This window comes from Perca flavescens, chromosome 16 (genome assembly GCF_004354835.1).
Source record: "Perca flavescens isolate YP-PL-M2 chromosome 16, PFLA_1.0, whole genome shotgun sequence".
Classification (NCBI taxonomy): Eukaryota; Metazoa; Chordata; class Actinopteri; order Perciformes; family Percidae; genus Perca; species Perca flavescens.
This window is the reverse complement of record NC_041346.1, coordinates 24,859,697-24,877,978: the sequence shown is the minus strand read 5'-3', so window position 1 is coordinate 24,877,978 and position 18,282 is coordinate 24,859,697. Positions and strand designations below refer to the sequence as shown.

The 18,282-nt window shown below is 41.3% G+C and overlaps 1 protein-coding gene across 4 annotated transcripts in view; it reads left to right on the top strand.

Annotated features, from left to right (window-relative positions):
- Nucleotides 1-18,282, top strand: part of arhgef28a (Rho guanine nucleotide exchange factor (GEF) 28a) — a 47,166-nt gene that overhangs the window by 10,978 nt on the left and 17,906 nt on the right. For 3 of the 4 annotated variants that reach the window (XM_028602283.1, XM_028602284.1, XM_028602282.1), the window contains exons 3-15: nt 203-347; nt 450-827; nt 5,621-5,810; nt 6,259-6,448; nt 6,950-7,019; nt 8,495-8,541; nt 8,728-8,797; nt 12,231-12,346; nt 12,494-12,768; nt 13,512-13,686; nt 13,789-13,900; nt 14,536-14,622; nt 16,534-16,576. In XM_028602283.1, the coding sequence (XP_028458084.1) occupies nt 203-347; nt 450-827; nt 5,621-5,810; nt 6,259-6,448; nt 6,950-7,019; nt 8,495-8,541; nt 8,728-8,797; nt 12,231-12,346; nt 12,494-12,768; nt 13,512-13,686; nt 13,789-13,900; nt 14,536-14,622; nt 16,534-16,576 (1,898 nt within the window). The remainder of the gene's footprint in view (nt 1-202; nt 348-449; nt 828-5,620; nt 5,811-6,258; nt 6,449-6,949; nt 7,020-8,494; nt 8,542-8,727; nt 8,798-12,230; nt 12,347-12,493; nt 12,769-13,511; nt 13,687-13,788; nt 13,901-14,535; nt 14,623-16,533; nt 16,577-18,282) is intronic. The other variant, XM_028602286.1, reaches the window with a different exon arrangement.

Sequence of the window (18,282 nt, the reverse complement as noted above, 5' to 3'; positions counted from 1 at the left end):
CATTTTGGCTCCTTCCATGCAGTACAATACAGAACAGTGAACTTTGTGAAAATGACTAATCAGAACAAACATGTCAGCAGGGTGATAAGAAAAGAACTTTTCCTCCCGGGAAAAGCTGTTTATTTAAGGCCTTTTGAGTCTAATACATTGGTTGTGTTGTAAAAAAAGTTAAATGGATGGATTTTCTTTTTTCTCATCTCAGGGACAGGTGGAGGCGAATGTGAGGTTACAAGCCAACGCTCCCGAAGACGCAGAGTTTTATGTCGTTTTACAAGGCTCTAGCCTTACACATGTGACTGCAGCAAAAAGAGGAGATGATGGGCTGACTCTTTGCTTCACAGTTCCCGGTAAGTCCTTCGGTCAGACTCTTAAAAACACACTCTCTTTGCCTGTCACCGTCTCATCGCCTCCTATCGCAACTTTCCTCCTTTCCTTTCTGTCACCCACAGGCCATTCCCTTGTGGAAGTTGTCTCTGTCACATCCTACTTTTACGCAGAGGACCAAGTCAAGCCATGCGAGGGTGAAGCATCTCTTGAATACCTCAGAGACGTTGCCCAGGAGGCAGCAGAATACCTGAGTGCAAATAGGGACCAGCTTGGCCCCCAGAGCTACCTAGAAGTCCTGAAGAGGTTTTCCGCGTTGGTGCCGGGAGCTGATGAGGAGCTCTTCGCTGCAGGCCTGGACTGCAATGAGGAGGATGTGCGGCTCAGACAAAGTTCAGGTGATGAAGCAGGTTTCAGGCAGCTGGACGAGAAGATCACGCAGGCTATGGCCAACATGGATTACCCTAAGCAGTGGAAAAATGCCGGCAGTCAGCCGAGAGAAGGTAATGAAATAGGAAGTTGGAGTGTAAGTCATGTGCTGCGATCTTATTGTTTTTTTTTTTTTTTTTTTTTGCCAGAGGTGATTTTGTAGCCACTCCAGTCCTTGCCTTGTCCTTGATGCTTTCTGACACTTCTAGAGCACAGATGTGTCTGCATAGTGTGCTGTATGAATCATTTCAACTTCAAAAACCAAACCAGTCTCACCAAAACAAAGCACATTCGGGGGGGGTGTCCTATATCTACATAGATTTATTTCACTCTCTCTCAGAGGAGTTAAGGATGTTAAGCCCCAATTCTTTGAGGCCTCATCCACTCAAGTCCTAGTTTGTGCTCTGCTCCTTCCTGACTCATTTACAGAGGTCAAACATCAGGGATTCCCCTCTGCTCAGCAAATATGAGAGATCTCAACTTATCAACTTCCAAAATCTGTTAGTGCTGTTATGCACATCCTGGAGATGTTAAGGGTTGATTCACCCAGTTTAAAAATACACATTTTGTCACTTAAAAGTACCAGTGTGTCGGATTTACATAGTGTAAATCTTATACAAAGCAACTTTCAGTTGGTGATAGCATTTTTTTTTATCCACCGTAAATACGGAGTACTTACAAAAGTAACGGGTAAACAGGAAAGAAGATCCTTATAAATGTCCATAGGAAATCTCACAACCGCAGATACATAAAACCTTGGAACATATACAGTATATATCATCATCATCATCATCAATATCATATCCTGATACCACTAGGAGTTTTTTTTTATACTTTTCGTAAACTGGCCCTTTTAACGAACCAACAATATTAGTCCTTCAGGTTATTATCATGGTGATGTTCAGTTGGTTTGAGACCCAACATGAACCCTGACTGTGTACAGCCCAACTCTTCCATCACATGATGTGCAGGACCAGCCAGCCGGGCAGAGGTTGGTGTGCGTCAAAGATGGAGCAATTACTGCCATTATTCCTCTTTGGCCAGATTAGAGTTGTCTTGCAGACCTCTGGGTCTATTAAATCAACTCCCACAATCCTCCTCTGCACTGCACTCTCACTCCTTTACACCACATCTGTGACAGAGTAGTTTTTGGCGTCTGGCCTCAGACTTTGTTATTTATGAAGTTTCATTTTTTCAAAGCGGTGAAGTCTCACACCATTTTTCTAAGAAATGAGAGCGAAACACTCACCGCATGCCAAGGTATTATTAAATATTGAAAATGGGTGCATTTTCAGAGATTACATGGCCAAGTATGGAGAATATACTGCGCTGATGAAGATAGTTTATTGCCTCCTTACAATTCCAGATTTTGTTTTGATTTAGCATTGAAAGAAAAAGGAAATGACACCAGACTGGATCCCTCAACAAATGCCCATTTACTGTTCAGCCCTCTGCTGAAGGCTGCATAAAGTCTTAGGGTGTCCTCTCATTGGACAGCAGAATAATATATGTACATGGCTTGCTTAGAACAAAGCAAACGTCCATGCAAAACACAGGCGAAGTACAAATGCAAAGTAGCTGTCGGCCCTTAGTCCCTCCGTGCACTATTTACTGGTCCATTTGACAATGGCATTCTTGTTTTGTTGAACATCGCATGAAGAGCATGTTCAGTATTTACTCCTCTCAGTCAAACTGGGTCACAAATTAGCGCCGCCATTGTGGAGGTGACAGGGACTTTTAGTTCATCTCAGGCCTCCAGCAACAAATTGGAGGGAGAGTTTGAATTCTTTTGCACATTGTTTCTGGGTTCGAAAGATGGCGCCATGGCAACCTTCAGCTCTCACCCACACTTAGAGGGAAGGCCCAAAGATAAAATTACCTCTGGTCCTCTTGACAAACAGCCTTTCATCCTGTGCTTACAAAACAACAAGGGTGTATATGGAGGAGTTGTGCTGTGCAGTGATCAGCAGAAATGTGCCAAGCTGTTGCCATCCTGTGCTGCTGCATGATAGTGGACGTTCGAGTGAATCAGGGTTGTTTATAGGCCCTTATACTTATTGTTTACACTCTCTTATACTGCACTGCACATGCGGCAAAAAGGCAGCAACTGTCTTGCAGCAGGTGTTGGCTCTGTGAAACATCGAGTTTTCTAGGTCAGTGTATCTAAAACTTTTTCACATCAAGGAGCCCTAAACTGACACAAAGTAGACCACCGACCCCCATCGGATAAGCCTTTGTCCCAGGGTCCCCCACCAGATATAATTTGTGCTTTTTTAGATTTAGATTACAGAAAGTGTAGGAAGCTCATGCCCAAAATAGTCAAACATTCTGTCACTGTGTTACTTATGGATGAAATTATAGTGAGAATAACCTATGAATAACCTATAACCACTGTTAGGTACATTGCCGACTTCCGCGTAACCCCGAGTTCTTTATTCATTCACCTGCAGGGTTTATTCCCATGCTGTACATGCAGTATGCAGCAGATGATCTGTACATCTGCCCGCTAAGTTAAGAGAGCATTTGTGGAATAATTCACCTTGATCCGGTTGAAGGAAAGGTTTGCTTTACATAAGTAAGACTGACTAATACTGGATTTTTGAATCTGATACTGAGATTGACATTTGGGAATTTAAGATAACAATGTGCACTACCGGTCAAAAGTTTTAGAACACCCCAACTTTTTTTGTTTTTTATTGAAATTTTAGCAGTTCAAGTCCAATGAATAGCTTGAAATGGTACAAAGGTAAGTGGTGAACTGCCTGAGGTTTAAAAAAAAAAAAAGTAAGGTTACCCAAAACTGAAAAAGAATTTCAGTATTTTACAAAAAGTCCTTTTTCAAGGAACAAGAAATGGGTTAACAACGTAAAGCTGTTCTGCAGCAATGGAGGTTGATCAAGCTTTGAAAGTTGGTGCTACCAATTCCCACAGGTGTTCCAACTTGTCTGGATTACTTACAACCCCCTCTGTTTGTATAAAAGTATTGTTGGAACACACTGTGGTACTGTACCCTCGTGAGCATTATTTGAACAGTATTGTACGGCAGAAAGTAGTGTGTTGCCATAAAAATGGTGGGAAAAAGGCAATTAACAATGGAAGAGAGACAGACCATCATAACACTTAAGAATGTTGGTCTTTCCTACAGAGAAATTGCGAAGAAAGTCAAGGTGTCCGTGAGTACAGTATTCTTCACCATCAAAAGGCACTTAGAAACTGGGGGAAACTCTGACAGGAAGAGGTCTGGCAGATCCAAAGCCACAACAGAATCAGAAGACAAGTTTCTGAGAGTCAACAGCTTGCGTGATAGGCGGCTCACAGGACAACAGCTTCAAGCACAGCTTAATAGTGGTCGTAATAAGCAAGTCTCAGTTTCAACTGTAAAGAGAAGACTTGGAGCTGCAGGTTTGATAGGTCGAGTTGCAGCCAGAAAGCCATTGCTAAGACGTCAGAATAAGAAAAAGAGGCTTGCCTGGGCCAAGAAACACCGCCAATGGACTACTGAAGACTGGAAGAAGGTGCTATGGACTGATGAATCAAAAATGAAATCTTCGGTTCATCACGCAGGATTTTTGTACGCTGTCGAGTAGGCGAAAGGATGGTTCCTCAGTGTGTGACATCAACTGTCAAACATGGAGGAGGAAGCATGATGGTCTGGGGCTGTTTTGCTGGATCCAGGGTCGGTGATTTGTACAGAGTGAAAGGCACCCTGAACCAAAACGGCAACCACATCATTTTGCAGCGCCATGCAGTACCCTCTGGAATGCGCCTAGTTGGTCAGGGGTTCATCCTACAGCAAGATAATGACCCAAACATATGTCCAAGCTATGCCAGAACTACCGTAGCAAAAAAGAACAAGATGGTAAGCTTAAAAACATGGAGTGGCCAGCACAGTCACCAGATTTTAAACCCCATTGAGCTGGTTTGGGATGAACTGGACAGAAAAGTGAAAGCAAAGCAACCTACAAGTGCCACACATTTATGGGAACTTCTGCAACAGAGTTGGGAAGAACTTTCTGAAGAATATTTGATTTCCATTGTAGAAAGAATGCCACGAGTGTGTTCAGCTGCTATATCTGCCAAAGGGGGCTACTTTGATGAGTCTAAAATGTAGAATACATCTAAAACTTTTGACCGGTAGTGTATATCAGCCGATAGCAATTTTTTTTTTTTACATTAACCTCAACCTCTTAAGTATAGTTTTGAATGCCTACAGTATATACTACTATGGTCCTAGTGGACTTAAGCTTGATTTATGGTTCTGTGGAAGCTCCACGCAGAGCTTTCGCCATAGCCTACGTAAGAGGCCTGATGTTTATACTTGTGCGTTGGTGTGTGCTTCGAGCTGGCGTGTGTGTGTGTGTGTGTGTTTGTGGGGAGTGGGTGATTGAGTGAGGGAGAAAGTGAGAGAGTGACGGCAATTAGCTTCGGAGTGAGTACCCACTCTAGAGTCCTAGTGAGAGAAACAAAGTGTCTCCCCTGTGTTTTCTGACCACGGTGGGAAAACTGTAGCAGAAAAAGTTAACCCTCTCCTTGATTTCATGTTGTTTATGGCGAAGGAGAACCAGGAAATGAGTCGGGGAAATGCAACGCTACCAAGCCTCCACGTACCTACGTACGTAGCAACGGCGTAGATTTTACGCAGACGTATAAATCAAGCTTTAGTTCATTGTTACCTAAAGTATCCATTATTCAGACACTGATTTCCTTGTGTGTTCATTCATTTTATGATGTGCAAAAGCCTTAACATAATTACCAAAAATCTAATGTAATTCAACAGAATTCCTCCATAAATTTAGGTAAAACTGCAGTAGACATTCTGTCATAACCTGCATATCATTTCCTCTGCATTCTTTGTCTCTTTCTCTAGCTGATGAGCTTCAGCCCAGAGAAACCCTCCTTCACCTTGCAGTGCGTTTGGGTTTGGTTCATCTCTCCCGTTTCTTAATCCACCAACCAAGAGGTCAACGGGCATTGACCTTACCCAATCAGGAGGGAGACGCGCCTCTCCAGTTGGCTCAGAAGGACGGACAGCATGCCATGTTCAGGGTGCTGGCAGCGTAAGGCTATGGTTTTATCTGTTGTCCTATTTTTGACACATGACACACAGTATGACTAATGAAGACTTCTGATAAGGCAAGGCAAGGCAGCTTTATTTGTATAGCACATTTCAGCAACAGGGCAATTCAAAGTGCTTCACATAAAACATTAAATAGCAGTTAAAAACAATAAAACATATACAAACAGGTAAAATATGAGAATAAAAGTGACAATGCAATATAAGAAATGAACAATTATTTGAAGAAAGGCAGCATCAAGAAGAAAGGTCTTCAGCCTTGATTTAAAAGAACTGAGAGTTGCAACGGACCTTAGTTTTCTGGGAGTTTGTTCCAGATATGTAGTGCATAAAAACTGAACGCTGCTGATATGGCTGATCATTTGGGAGGCTCCTTTCTGTCCCGTTAACCATTAACCTCACTTCCTGTAATCTTTCTTTTTCCTCATTAGTCCTCCAGGTCCTGTTGACGGCCCTGTTCCAGGTGTGTGGTGTGTGTGGTCCGACAGCTCCTGCATGCTGAGGTTTTGTCCCGGGATGGACTCCCTGAGCTTGACTGTGCGACAGACACCTGGCAGCCGCCCTCAGGACGGCATCTTGATCCTCCGAGACAGACGGGGAGACCACAGCATCCTCCAACTGGTGAGAGCAAATGGCCGGGAACACCTCTATTTAAAATCCTTATTGTAATCCCATCTACTACGTGATATAGGACAGAAATGGCTGATCAATTTTCCCATGCGTCTCTGTGCATGATGTAATTTGTCGTTGCTGTCGAGATAAGACAGTTTGCACAGGTTTTGTCTGCGTTTGTGTTAACAAAAAGCCCTCCACTCCCACACCCTTTTAACATGCGATCAGACACTTTGATAAGAGTTGAGCAAGCAGCAGTAAACAATGAGAGGGCATGAGGGTGTAACATGAAAAGGACGGACCGGTCAGAATGAAGTGATAGTAGCTTGTGCAGAATGATACCTGATGTTTTGTAATATGTGATCACATTAGTTACTCTGCAGGGTTTGGCTTTTATTAGTTAGTAATTACGGCAGTTTGGCCATAAAACGGTATAATGTAGTTATTTAGTGATGTCTTTGTATTATTGACAGTGTGACCGTGTTAACATAAGGTCTGTTTTTGCTCCAGATCAATGTGCTCAAAGCTGACAGTGAGGCAGACAAGAGAGGCAAAGAGGAATTCCTTCCTAGTGATGGAGGTAAGATGGCTGTACTGTAGGTACTGATTAAACTGTGCAGTATGAAGTGTTGAATTCCTGTTTACAGCAGCCATTTATTACTTTCAGACCCATTACTCGCATAATGAGGTTTGGTTATCAAAAACCAAATGTATCAAATAGTACAAGCACTTGAATCAGTACCCAATTACATTAATTAAGTAAGTACTTGTAATCAGTTGTAAGCATCGGTTTACCCATGATACTCCTCCATGAGACCCAGCTCAATTCAGACACCTGAATTGTCCGTGTTCTCCCTCATGTGCCACACGTTAGCTGTCACATGGAGGTACCAGCTGTGTAGCATGAGCTCCGAAAAACAAACGTCACACACAGAGCCAGACACGCACACGTGTGTACACACACACACACACACACACACACACACACACACATTTTGGATTTGGACTGTTGTTTTGTTGGACTCTGGGAAATTGTGATGGGCATTTTTATGACTCTTTCATTACACTACGGAGACTATAGTGTAACAACAAAATAATCAACAGATTACTCAGTAATAAGAGTAATCATAAGTTGCAGCCGTAGTATTGCCATTGACAGTGGTCTCTGCACGCTCAAACGGCTCTTATTTTCTGTCGGTCTGTGTGCGGCGGTGGAAAACGAACCACCGCAGATTCAGTCGAGCAAACATTTGTGTGTTTAGACATCCATCACTTACAACCTAAAATGACTAAGAAAACACTTCCAGCACACACCGTAAAAGGCACCCTCTCCTTTACCCGCGTGTTAGTTTTTCCTCAGAGAGTTTGCAGAAATCTCCGGGGGTTTTGTTTTTACCTGGGGTGACGTGCTCAGGCTGGCATGCAACCACACACAGAAGGAGACCCATGTAGATTGTCAATGCTGCCACTATCCTCTTCAATTCTTTTGTCTGTTACACACACACACACACACACACACACACACACACACACACACACACACACACACACACACACACACACACACACACACACTGCATAGTTCAAATAATCAAAACACAAAAATTGGACCAGAAAGGGTCAGACATCAACTGGCAGATATATATACACACACACACACACACACACACACACACACACACTTTCCTATATTTGGTAGCTCTCACATAACCTGTGGCCGCAGTTTTTGGTAACCATAGAGATGGCAGATGGCAGTATCGACTTACTAAAGGAAAACAGGAAGTGTACCTCAGTATTGACCTTAACCCTGTCCCGACTTCAGCAGCCGTCCATTAATCCTCTCGAAATAACAACCTCGCAGTAGGGAGCATGTGCTCTTCATCTGGACCTGTTGCTTCGCACAAGCACAACATCTTATTGGCCAGTTTTCCATTCCTGGATAGTAGAGTCTCATCCAGAGGACCTGATATCGTTCTGTTGCAAGGCGATTCTTGGGAGAAGAAGTGTTAGTGTGTCATGCATCAACTCCTGGCTAAATATTTCTATTTTGCACAGGAATAAGCACGGAGCTCCGAGTGGAAGAGCCCGCACTGGTGGACAATGTGAGTATACATACAGATGTATATGTGAGTCTGTGGAACAGCGTGTGTTGTGTGCTGTAAATGTCTATAGATTTAAGTTCATTGCTGGTTCTTACATGCAACTGTGATTGTTTCTGTGCTGTTTTCAAGTAAACCATTTCCATACGAGACATGCTTTCTCCCTTTTGTTTTCTGGTATGTTTAAAGGTTTTTGAAGAACAACTTGTTCTTTCTTTGGATGATGACGATGAAGAAGAGTACCCATCCTCTTTATCCGGTAAATCTTTTTTTGATTTATCTACTTCAAGGTTTTAGGAGAAATTAATGATTTCTTTGGAAAACCCAACATAAACTTATCCAAACCAAAATACTGTTTCCATTTTAATATTATGGCAATAATACTCTGGCATCTGGTTTCAATTCCTGAAGAGTTAGTTATATCCAGCAGACCTGATGTTGTGCTGCTCCTACTACTCTTCCTGGGAGGAGGATGATCTTAGTATGCCATGCATCAACCTCTGGTTAAATATTTTTGTATTTTGCAAAAGGCATTAGCACACAGCTCCATGTGGATTATACATAATGAATGGGCAATTCATAAAAAAAAAAAAACACAACAACATATTTGTGGCTGGACTGAACAGCAGGGTGTGGGAACAATGCATAATAAGCTGAGTGAGAAGCCCTGACTGGATGCCTTTTCTCTTGTGGCTCTGGCACAATTTGCAGAGCTCTGTTTTGAATCACAGCATAGGAAATCAATACACTAACTGCCTCACAGACACAGACAGAGATTCACTTCTGTCTGAGGTTGATGAGCAGTGTTCTTAAATGGATGTATTATCCTCCTGGAGTCTGGCTTCGAACAGTGCAGGTTGGGTCTTTTACCCATTGGCTTCCAGGTTAATGAGCAGTTTTCTTTGATTAAATGGTTGTATTATCCTCCTGGAGTCTGGCTACGAACAGTGCAGGTTGGGTCTTTACCCATTGGCTTCCACAATGACTCAGTCTGGAGGTCCAGGAATCTGCCCTGTCACTGGGACAAAAGCAGGAATGGGGTCAGGCGTGTCCCACTCAAACTCCGTCTGAGCCGGGAGATGGGCCCCCCTCTGGCCTGTCGCCCTGCCATCCCCTCCCCCGACTCCCCCTGGATCGGACAGTGGAGCTCTGTACTTACATTTAGAGGGGGAATGTAAACAAGCTCAAATGTCGTAAGTTTACAAAAGCTGACATTCTGGGTGAGCCACATACATTAACCTTGAGTTCTCTTTAAATACAAGCGTGCACACAAGATTTTTTAAGCTATGCCAGCGCAAACACTCACTGGCTTGTAAAAAAAACTTTGAGGAGGATGCTCAAATGTTTCAGGTGTTGCCACAGTTACTGTGTGGGACTGCCAATTTCCTGTGTGTTGTTGTGGGAAAATGAAGAGTCAGTTGTAAACTCCAGAGAGCCCATAAACGTTGTGACCATAAACTGAAGTGTGTTTATGATAATGTGAAGTAGAGTGATGAGGGGCATTGATCCCAATGTTTCCCCTTTTTAAGCAGACTGCAGATTCTTCTGTGTTGCTCAAGTCATCAAGCTCACTGTTGAGCTGAATATTCTTGTTGTGATGACAGGGTTTCTCTGGTTACACTGACATAACTCGCCAGTGTCGGTTATCGTTGGAGCTAGCCGGTGTGACAATTAGTCTACCAGCTGAGACTGGTGCTCCTTCAATCTGTCACCAGCCTTTAAATTAAAAAGAGAGGAGTTTTTTTTGTGTCTGTGTGTAGAGCTGCATACGCACTGACAGTTTGACTCGAGGCAGACAGAGACCCGTAGAGAAAATAAGATCAATACAACGACTGCATATAAGAAGTCTGCCTTGTATGTTTGAGCTCCATGCTAATATCTTCCCTGTGTGAGAGCAGCAGAGAGGAAATGCCTCTGTGATGCCCAGGATTTCCCTTACATTAGCGCAGGCATGGCCGGTCCAGACATCAAAGTGTGAGTGGAAAGTACACAGAGTGCTATGAAAACTGCTTCTCATCAAGAGAGGTCATTATCCACACTGTTATAGTAGAAATACCATCCACCACTCTTGTAGATATGCACTCATGTCAGCAGTGGTACGTATAACTGTACACATACTGTACACATTTACTCTACTTACGTTTTTTGAGGTGCTTTAACTTTACTTTATGCTACTTTGTACTAGGCCTGTAACAATTATTACGTAATTGTCTAATCACAATTTCTTTCCATAACCGCCTTTTCTTTGTTTAACCGCAATTAACTGCTAACATCAGCTAAGGTCCTAAGGGGTATGACTGTTGATTGTAATTGTCCGTTTTATGTTTATTTAAGTAAAACAGCAATATAACCAAAAGATGTATTCTGGGATTCATTCAAAACTTGAAATTATTTTGCAAAAGTAATTCATAAATAGACATTTTTTAAATTTGACTGAAAGAGACAATCATATTGTTAATCGTAATTGTTTGTGAGACCATTAATTGTACAGCAACATTTGGAATTGTTCCAGCTCTACTTTTTACTTCTTCTTTACTACATTTCACACATAAATATTGTACTTTTTTACTGCATTATATACATTTGACAGCTATAGTTACTTTCCAAATTAAGATTTTATATACAAAATATGTAATATCTACAATGCTGTCTAACACCATCATTATATAAAGTAGTTAAATGTTAATGTCTAAGTAAAAAAGTCAAGGAATTATAAATATGTTAATTAACTATATATATATATATATATATATATATATATATATATATATATATATATATATATATATATATATATATATATATATATAGTTAAAATTATATAATTTATGAATACTTCTTTCCTCACTCTTTGTTACCGTGTATTTTGTTAGATTTCTCATGAAAATAAAGTTACAAAGAGTCTTGAAAACCTAACCCAAGTGTTGAAATCCTGGTCTTTCTATTCTATTTATAAATATCACAGAGAGAGACAGAGTGTACATGAATATTGTTAAGCAGATGTGGTAAATAAAAGAGAGCATGACTCTGGTCAATAATCCACTTTTATTCCCGGAAAAGAAAGAGAGGTTTTACAAAAGAAAACCTGTTAGGTTGGTATGTTGAGGTTTTATGAAAACAAACCTTTAAAGGTCAAACAGGGAGTAGGTATGCAGTGTCTCATCCCATTTTCCTTTCTTTTCTCTAAGTCTTGACATTTAAGCGATGAAAAATCAATATAAATATATTATACAATGATCCCACGTCACGAGAAGGAAGCAGAACAGAAAGATCACGGAAGAATACGCGACCTAACTGTCCGATTATATACCATATGTTTGGTAACTTATTTTCTCTTTTCTGGCATATCTTCTGGAGGTTTTTTTTTGTTTAAATTGTTGTTTTTGTTGTCTGGTTAAGACATCCGGTTAACTCTCGTTCCTCTGAGAGCTGCTCTCTGGATCGGACCAGACATTTAACTGACGTTGGGATGAATATTGGCAATGAAAAGTGACTTCTCGCTGTGTTCTGTGACAGTAAATCATTCAGCAGGATAAAAACACATTCCTAGTAGACATCTTGTACAGTGCATTACTGTAGAGTAGTTTATCTTAACTGGGAAAAGGGAGGGGAGACAAAGAGAAGTAGTCTGTTTGAATGATTATAAACTATACTAAAGCTACACTGGGGTTTGTGCCGTGTGTTTATCACAGTAAATGGGCATCCCATGCAGTCTGGTGGAGTCCAGAGCCAGTCGCCGCAGCGTGCTACAGACCCTCTGCTCTCCATGATCAACAGCAGCGATCAGACCTTCACACATCAGACACAGGTCAGACATCACCCGCTCTCTTTAAGCCCACATTCATCATTTCAGCTCTTCTACTTTGCTACTTTCTTTTTTTTTTAACTACTTTTTAAAAACACATTGCTTCTTTCTTTTGCACTTTTGTTCTCCTGTCTTGTGTTTTTACCTTAGGAAGAAGATGACGACATCAAGTGTAGCGTCCGTGAAGTGACCAGGGACAGCACAGGGACAGACAGCGGGTTATGGGACGCGGTGGAGTCAGACGATCTCCTGCTGCTAGCCACTGACACTCCTCCTCCCTATTCAGACGATTTCTACACTGCCTCTATACCCTGCTCTCCCCCACTCTCACCCGCTGGCCAGGCACTCGCCAGGCTGAGCCGCCCCGCCTCCTCTGAGCCGACCGATGCGAGAGAAAGTCCGCCCATGGACACCTGCGACCTCAGGTATGGTGCCTGTGCAAAGGCAAAAGGCCATGACTTTGTTTTTGGTCAAAAATGAGTTTATGATATTTTTGGGACATTCAAGACATCCTTTATTATGTGGATAAGTATCTTGAGTCAATTTTAGTTTTTTTTCTTTTTTTCTTTTTTTTCTTTTTTGAGAAAATAATGGGTTGTCTTAACAGTAACTTCCAAAAGCCCAGGAGAAACCAAGGCAGAACACCGTAACACCGCTCTTTGACTTTGTTTTGAATGCTCAAATTGAGTTAGGGTACAGGATAGCAATTAGTTGATGGCTATAAGTAATTGTAAATCATCAGAAATATATGCCATGATCACTAGATTTTATACAGGTGTTACTATAAGGATTTTGTAAATGGTGATCAGCGACCAAATATTGATAATGTGGAAGTTATTTTCTTTTTGCCTTGGGGTGACTTCTCACGTTTTGCAGACAATACAAAGGCAAAGTACAGTAACTTCAAAATAGAATCCAAAAGTCAAAAGTCTTGAGTCAAAGTTTGAGCTCAAGATACTACTAAAACATCTAATTGCCAGATTTCCAGTGTCCTACCTAGAATTCATTTGGCTGGACAACTTAAAAAAAATTTCCCAGTTCCACACTCTAGCCACTTAAGGTCATTTGCTTTTGTAGTGCAGTATAGCGACATGCCGAACAAGTAGATGCTTTTCTCCAATCACAAGGCATTGTTCTCCTGTGTGTAACTGGTAATGCTTTGCTCCAGTCTGGTGGCTCTGGAAGTGGACAGTGAAGAGGACAGCCCTGAGCCAAAGTCTCCGCTTTCCCCGCTCTCGTCAGATGTTGAGAAAAGTGAAGACAAAAGGGAAATCCTTCGTCCCTCCCCTGACCTCACGTGCACTCGCAGCCAATCTGCCTCAGCATGTGAACCCGCCACAAAAGTAAAATACCATCTCAGGCTCTCAACCACTTTCATCAGATATTTCCACTTCTCCTTATTTCAGAACAAGTTTTGAAGTCTGATGTTTTTGTTACTTGTCTAGGAATTGGGTGACCAGGGGATTCGGCTGCGTTCGTATTCCTACTCTTCCCCCAAAATCAGCTTCCGTCCTGCTCGTTTTCCCCGGGACAACAGCACATCAGATATCAGCCCTGGTCAGTAACACTGGGACTGTTTACTCCCTCACATAGTTAGATATTTAGCCTTAAACATGACTAACTATGTTTCCATGAACTAACTTCACTTGTTTGGTGTGTCACTAATGGTTGGTGCAAGAGCTGACTTTTTACTTTCTGTTCATTTTAAACCACCTGTCAACTGTAGTCTCACTACTAATATAAAGTGCAGTCAACTCCCAACAAATGAATGTGCTTAAAGCGATAGTTAGTCATTTTGGGAAACACGCCTGTTCCCTTTCTTTGCCAGCAGTTAGATAAGAAGATCAATAATACTCTCTTGTCTGTCCGTTGAATGTGAAGCGACAGCTTAGCTTAGGATAAAGACTGGAAGCAGTTTTGAGTCTTAATACCCCCACAACAGACAGACATGACAGTGGTATTAATCTTCATCTTCAACTCTGGGTAAGAAAGCACATAACCATATTTCCCAAAAGGTTGAAATACTCATTTAACAATATTTGTCTTCAAATATTCACAATGAGCCTACACCACTGCAAGAAATAGTGATTCATGAGCTCTGATTCCGGAGTTGACTGTACAGTAGTGACTGGTGGTAGTTTCACCGTCTGTAGTTGATGTGTGAGCAGCCCTCTGTCCACTGTGCCCTGTAGATGCCGTACTCCACAATGTCAGCCACAGCCGATCTCTCCTTCAGGCCCTCTCTCTGTCTAAATCTCTGTCTCTTCTCCACCCTGGTAGTAAGTACTGAACACCTGCAGCCGTCACACTGCGCTAAGGCCCAGCATGGCCAGCATGCCGCTGTCAGTGTCAGTGCTTATGTGTGTGTGTGTGTGTGTGTGTGTGTGTGTGTGTGTGTGTGTGTTATTGGGGGGGTTATTACTAGAGATGTTCCGATTCCATTTTTCCCTTCCTGATTACGTTACCTGAACTTGCATATCGGCCGATACCGAGTACCAATCCGATACCAGTGTGTTGAAAAAATACATATTTTATTATGTTTTAACAGCTGTATACTACTATCCCTGTATGGATGGGATATGATTGCTGTCATTGTTATTAAACTCTTTGTGAAATATGAACAAACACAGACCATAAACCATAAACGCAGATTAACTTTCATTTATTATCCAGTTTGACGGTCAGTCATAACGGAAAAAAACATAAATACACTACTTTTAAAGTACGTAGATTTCCTTTTTTACGTGGTATCGGATCGGTACATAAACTCCAGTACTTGCAGATACCGATACCAACACGATAGGCAGTATCGGAGGCTTTTCGGAACTGGTATCGGTATCGGAACATCTCTGGTTATTACTGTACGCTGATTAAACTGCTGATCATTAAAGTTTTAAAATATTTGACTTGTTTCAAAGACAAAAACACCTGATGTTCCCCTCAGCTCTACAGAGATTTGTAGCATGTTTTAGCTCATTGCTTTGGTTTCACTAACCCCCAAATTTAGGTTTTGGTTAATTATCGCCGCTCTCATCGCCGTCGTTTTCAAACGCAGGTAGCTGTTTTCACCGGAAAAGCTCTGATAAACCAAACGTGTGCTAGCTGCCTAGCACCAGCAGATGGACAAAGGCAGCAACTAGCTAGTGAACATAGTGGAGCATTTAGTAGCGAAAATGCCAGATTGTTTTCTTTAGGAAGTGGTGCAGACCAAAATAGAGCTAAAATGAGAGTGAATATTTACATTTTTCATGTGGCCAGAAACATGACTCCAATGAATGCTAATGTTGCTGTAACTGCTGAATGTGTAAATAAGCAATAAGCAACCATATCAACTCAACGTAATGGATAGCACGTCACTGTTGTGTTTACAGCTCCTTTCCACTGCTCCTCAGTGGCCGAAAAACAATTTTGCATCTTTAAAAATGAACTAAAACTGGTTCAAATATAACTGCCACAACAGAAACATGTTTCTGAAGTTTGGTTTTAATCCTGTCATCCTGCCAGATGCTTTCCAAGTTCAGCATGTATCCAACATTATTTGAAAAGAAATGATTTTCCTTGCTGACTGTGGAATTATTATTTCCTTCATCTTCTTAAATGCTCATGCTGAGGCATACAAAACTGTGGAAACTGAACTACAAGTAAAAACGAGTTGGAATAAGTAAGGGGAATTGAAACAATAATCAAAGTCAAAAAAGTTGATTAGAATCAGCTGTAATAACCTCGGCATGCGTTTGTCTGTGTTTGCCTTTCCTAATCATGATGCATCCTTGTTGTAATCTGAATGGCTGTGATGAAATGAAAAGACAGCTGATTGCTTTGTGAGAGATACGAGGTGTCTCTGAGGGGTCAGCACTTTGTGTCTGTCTGCGCTACAGTTTCCATATGTATTGTTCTGTCTTGGTTACGCACCTGCTGATCATCTGTTACTTTGCATATGTGGTTTTATTCAGATGCTTAAATATGAACAGCTGCTCTGGCATGTAAATGAAACCTGACAGGCATGATCAAATATTCACTCTGTAACCGTGTGAAGTTAATAACAAAGCTTCCTAATTGTGTTCCCCCATTCTTTTGTTCTGCTACCTGGCTTTATCTCAGGAGGGGGGGTGGGAGTGTGTGTTTTGAATGTGTTGTAAGGTTCTTGAACAATTAGTTCAACAGCTTCTCCTCATCGTTTATGTTCACAGAGCAAAGAGCATCCAGTATATCAGAGCAGTCCCATGAAAACAGGTATTTATGCTTTACTTTTAATTGCTTGTTTTGCTAATTTGTCTTTTTATTCAACCTTTATTCATGCTCGAAGGGCATTGAGGTTTCCCTCATTTTCACTGACGACAAATTTACATCAAGAGTCGTACACAAAAAAAACGTTGCAATGACAAATTAATATAAGCAAAACTAAAAACAGTTGCAATTTAAAGAGCGGAGATCAAACACCAACTGTTTTAAAAACAGTAGCAGATGGGAGAACCTCTAACCTCAGAGTTTGTTGCAGAGCGTTCCATGTGCTAGGGGCATTGAAGAAAAAGGTTGTTTTACCAAGATCTGAGCGTGTACAAGGAACCCTAAAGAGTGAGCCAGTTGTTGGATCTGGGGAGGAGCTCTAGAGAGGAAGTTTACCACTAATGGCTTTAAAACAAACAAGTGCCAGTGGTAATTGCGCATCAAGGAAAGAGAGGACCAGCCAACCTTACTATAGAGAATGCAGTGGTGTGTGTTATAACTATCTCTTATCTTATTAGGTCTTACAGTATTTGGATAACATTGTATTCCAGATGCCTTTAATCTGTCTCTTGAGTTTCAGTGTTTCTCTGTCCTCTCACATTGGGGCTTTCACTCTTAATTAAAATGACAGTAGGTTTTAACAAATATGTAATCCTCCAGTGCCGGGAGCAACATATTTGGGTAACCTTGACGACTAAGTTGCTTGGTGACAGCAGGCACTCTGTGAAGTTTGCTGCCATCTTTTAGGAAGCTATTTTGTCCTTGTGAAGCAGTGCTGGTGTTTTGATTCTGTCTGTTTCTTTTTCTAGTGGCAACAGAGGCAATGACGTACAGATATCAGTGTGTCCCTGAGCTACTTCCGGCCCTGTATAGTGTAGTATAAATTGACAAAAAAGTGACAGTGCTGCTTTATATGGTCTCCGTCTGTTCAAGGGGTGGGGGACCTGATTAAAAGAAAGAACTGCTTTTCTTCTTTCTGTTCCAATAACTTTTTTTCACTGATGCCGACTGATATTTCCTCTGCCACTTTATATATAAATAATACTCTTACTGAACTGCCACACCAGCAGCTCCACCTAGTGGAAGATACCAAACATAATCAGGGCTAAAAGGTGGTATAACAAGCTGTAAAAAACAGATTTGGATCTTTAATTTTAGCATGTCTCCTTGGCCTTTGTGATAGGCCTGGGCAATATATCGATATTATATCGACATTGATACATGAAGCTAGATATCGTCTTACATTTTGGATATCGTGATATGACACAAGTGTTGTCTTTTCCTGTTTGTAAAGGCTGCATTACAGTTAAGTGATGTAATTTGACCACACTTACTAGTTCTTTTATCATTTGCCTTTACGATAACCGAATTTATTGATCCCACATTGGGGAAATTCTGTTGTCACAGCAGCTCAATGCAGCACAACATATAATAAAAATACACCTTCAATATAAATAGGATAGAAAAACACACAAAGAATAAAATGGGAAATAGAAAGTACCTATATACACTATAAACCCCTCTTGTATTTACAGGTGGGGATTATATATATGATAGATGAATATACAGATGATTATGAAATGGATTTACCCACTTAGTCTTTGTATCCACATTATTGGTGATTATTTATCAAAATTGTCATTGTGTTAATATTTGGTGAAAGCACCAATGGTCAACCCTACGATATCGCCGCAGTATTGACATGATGTATT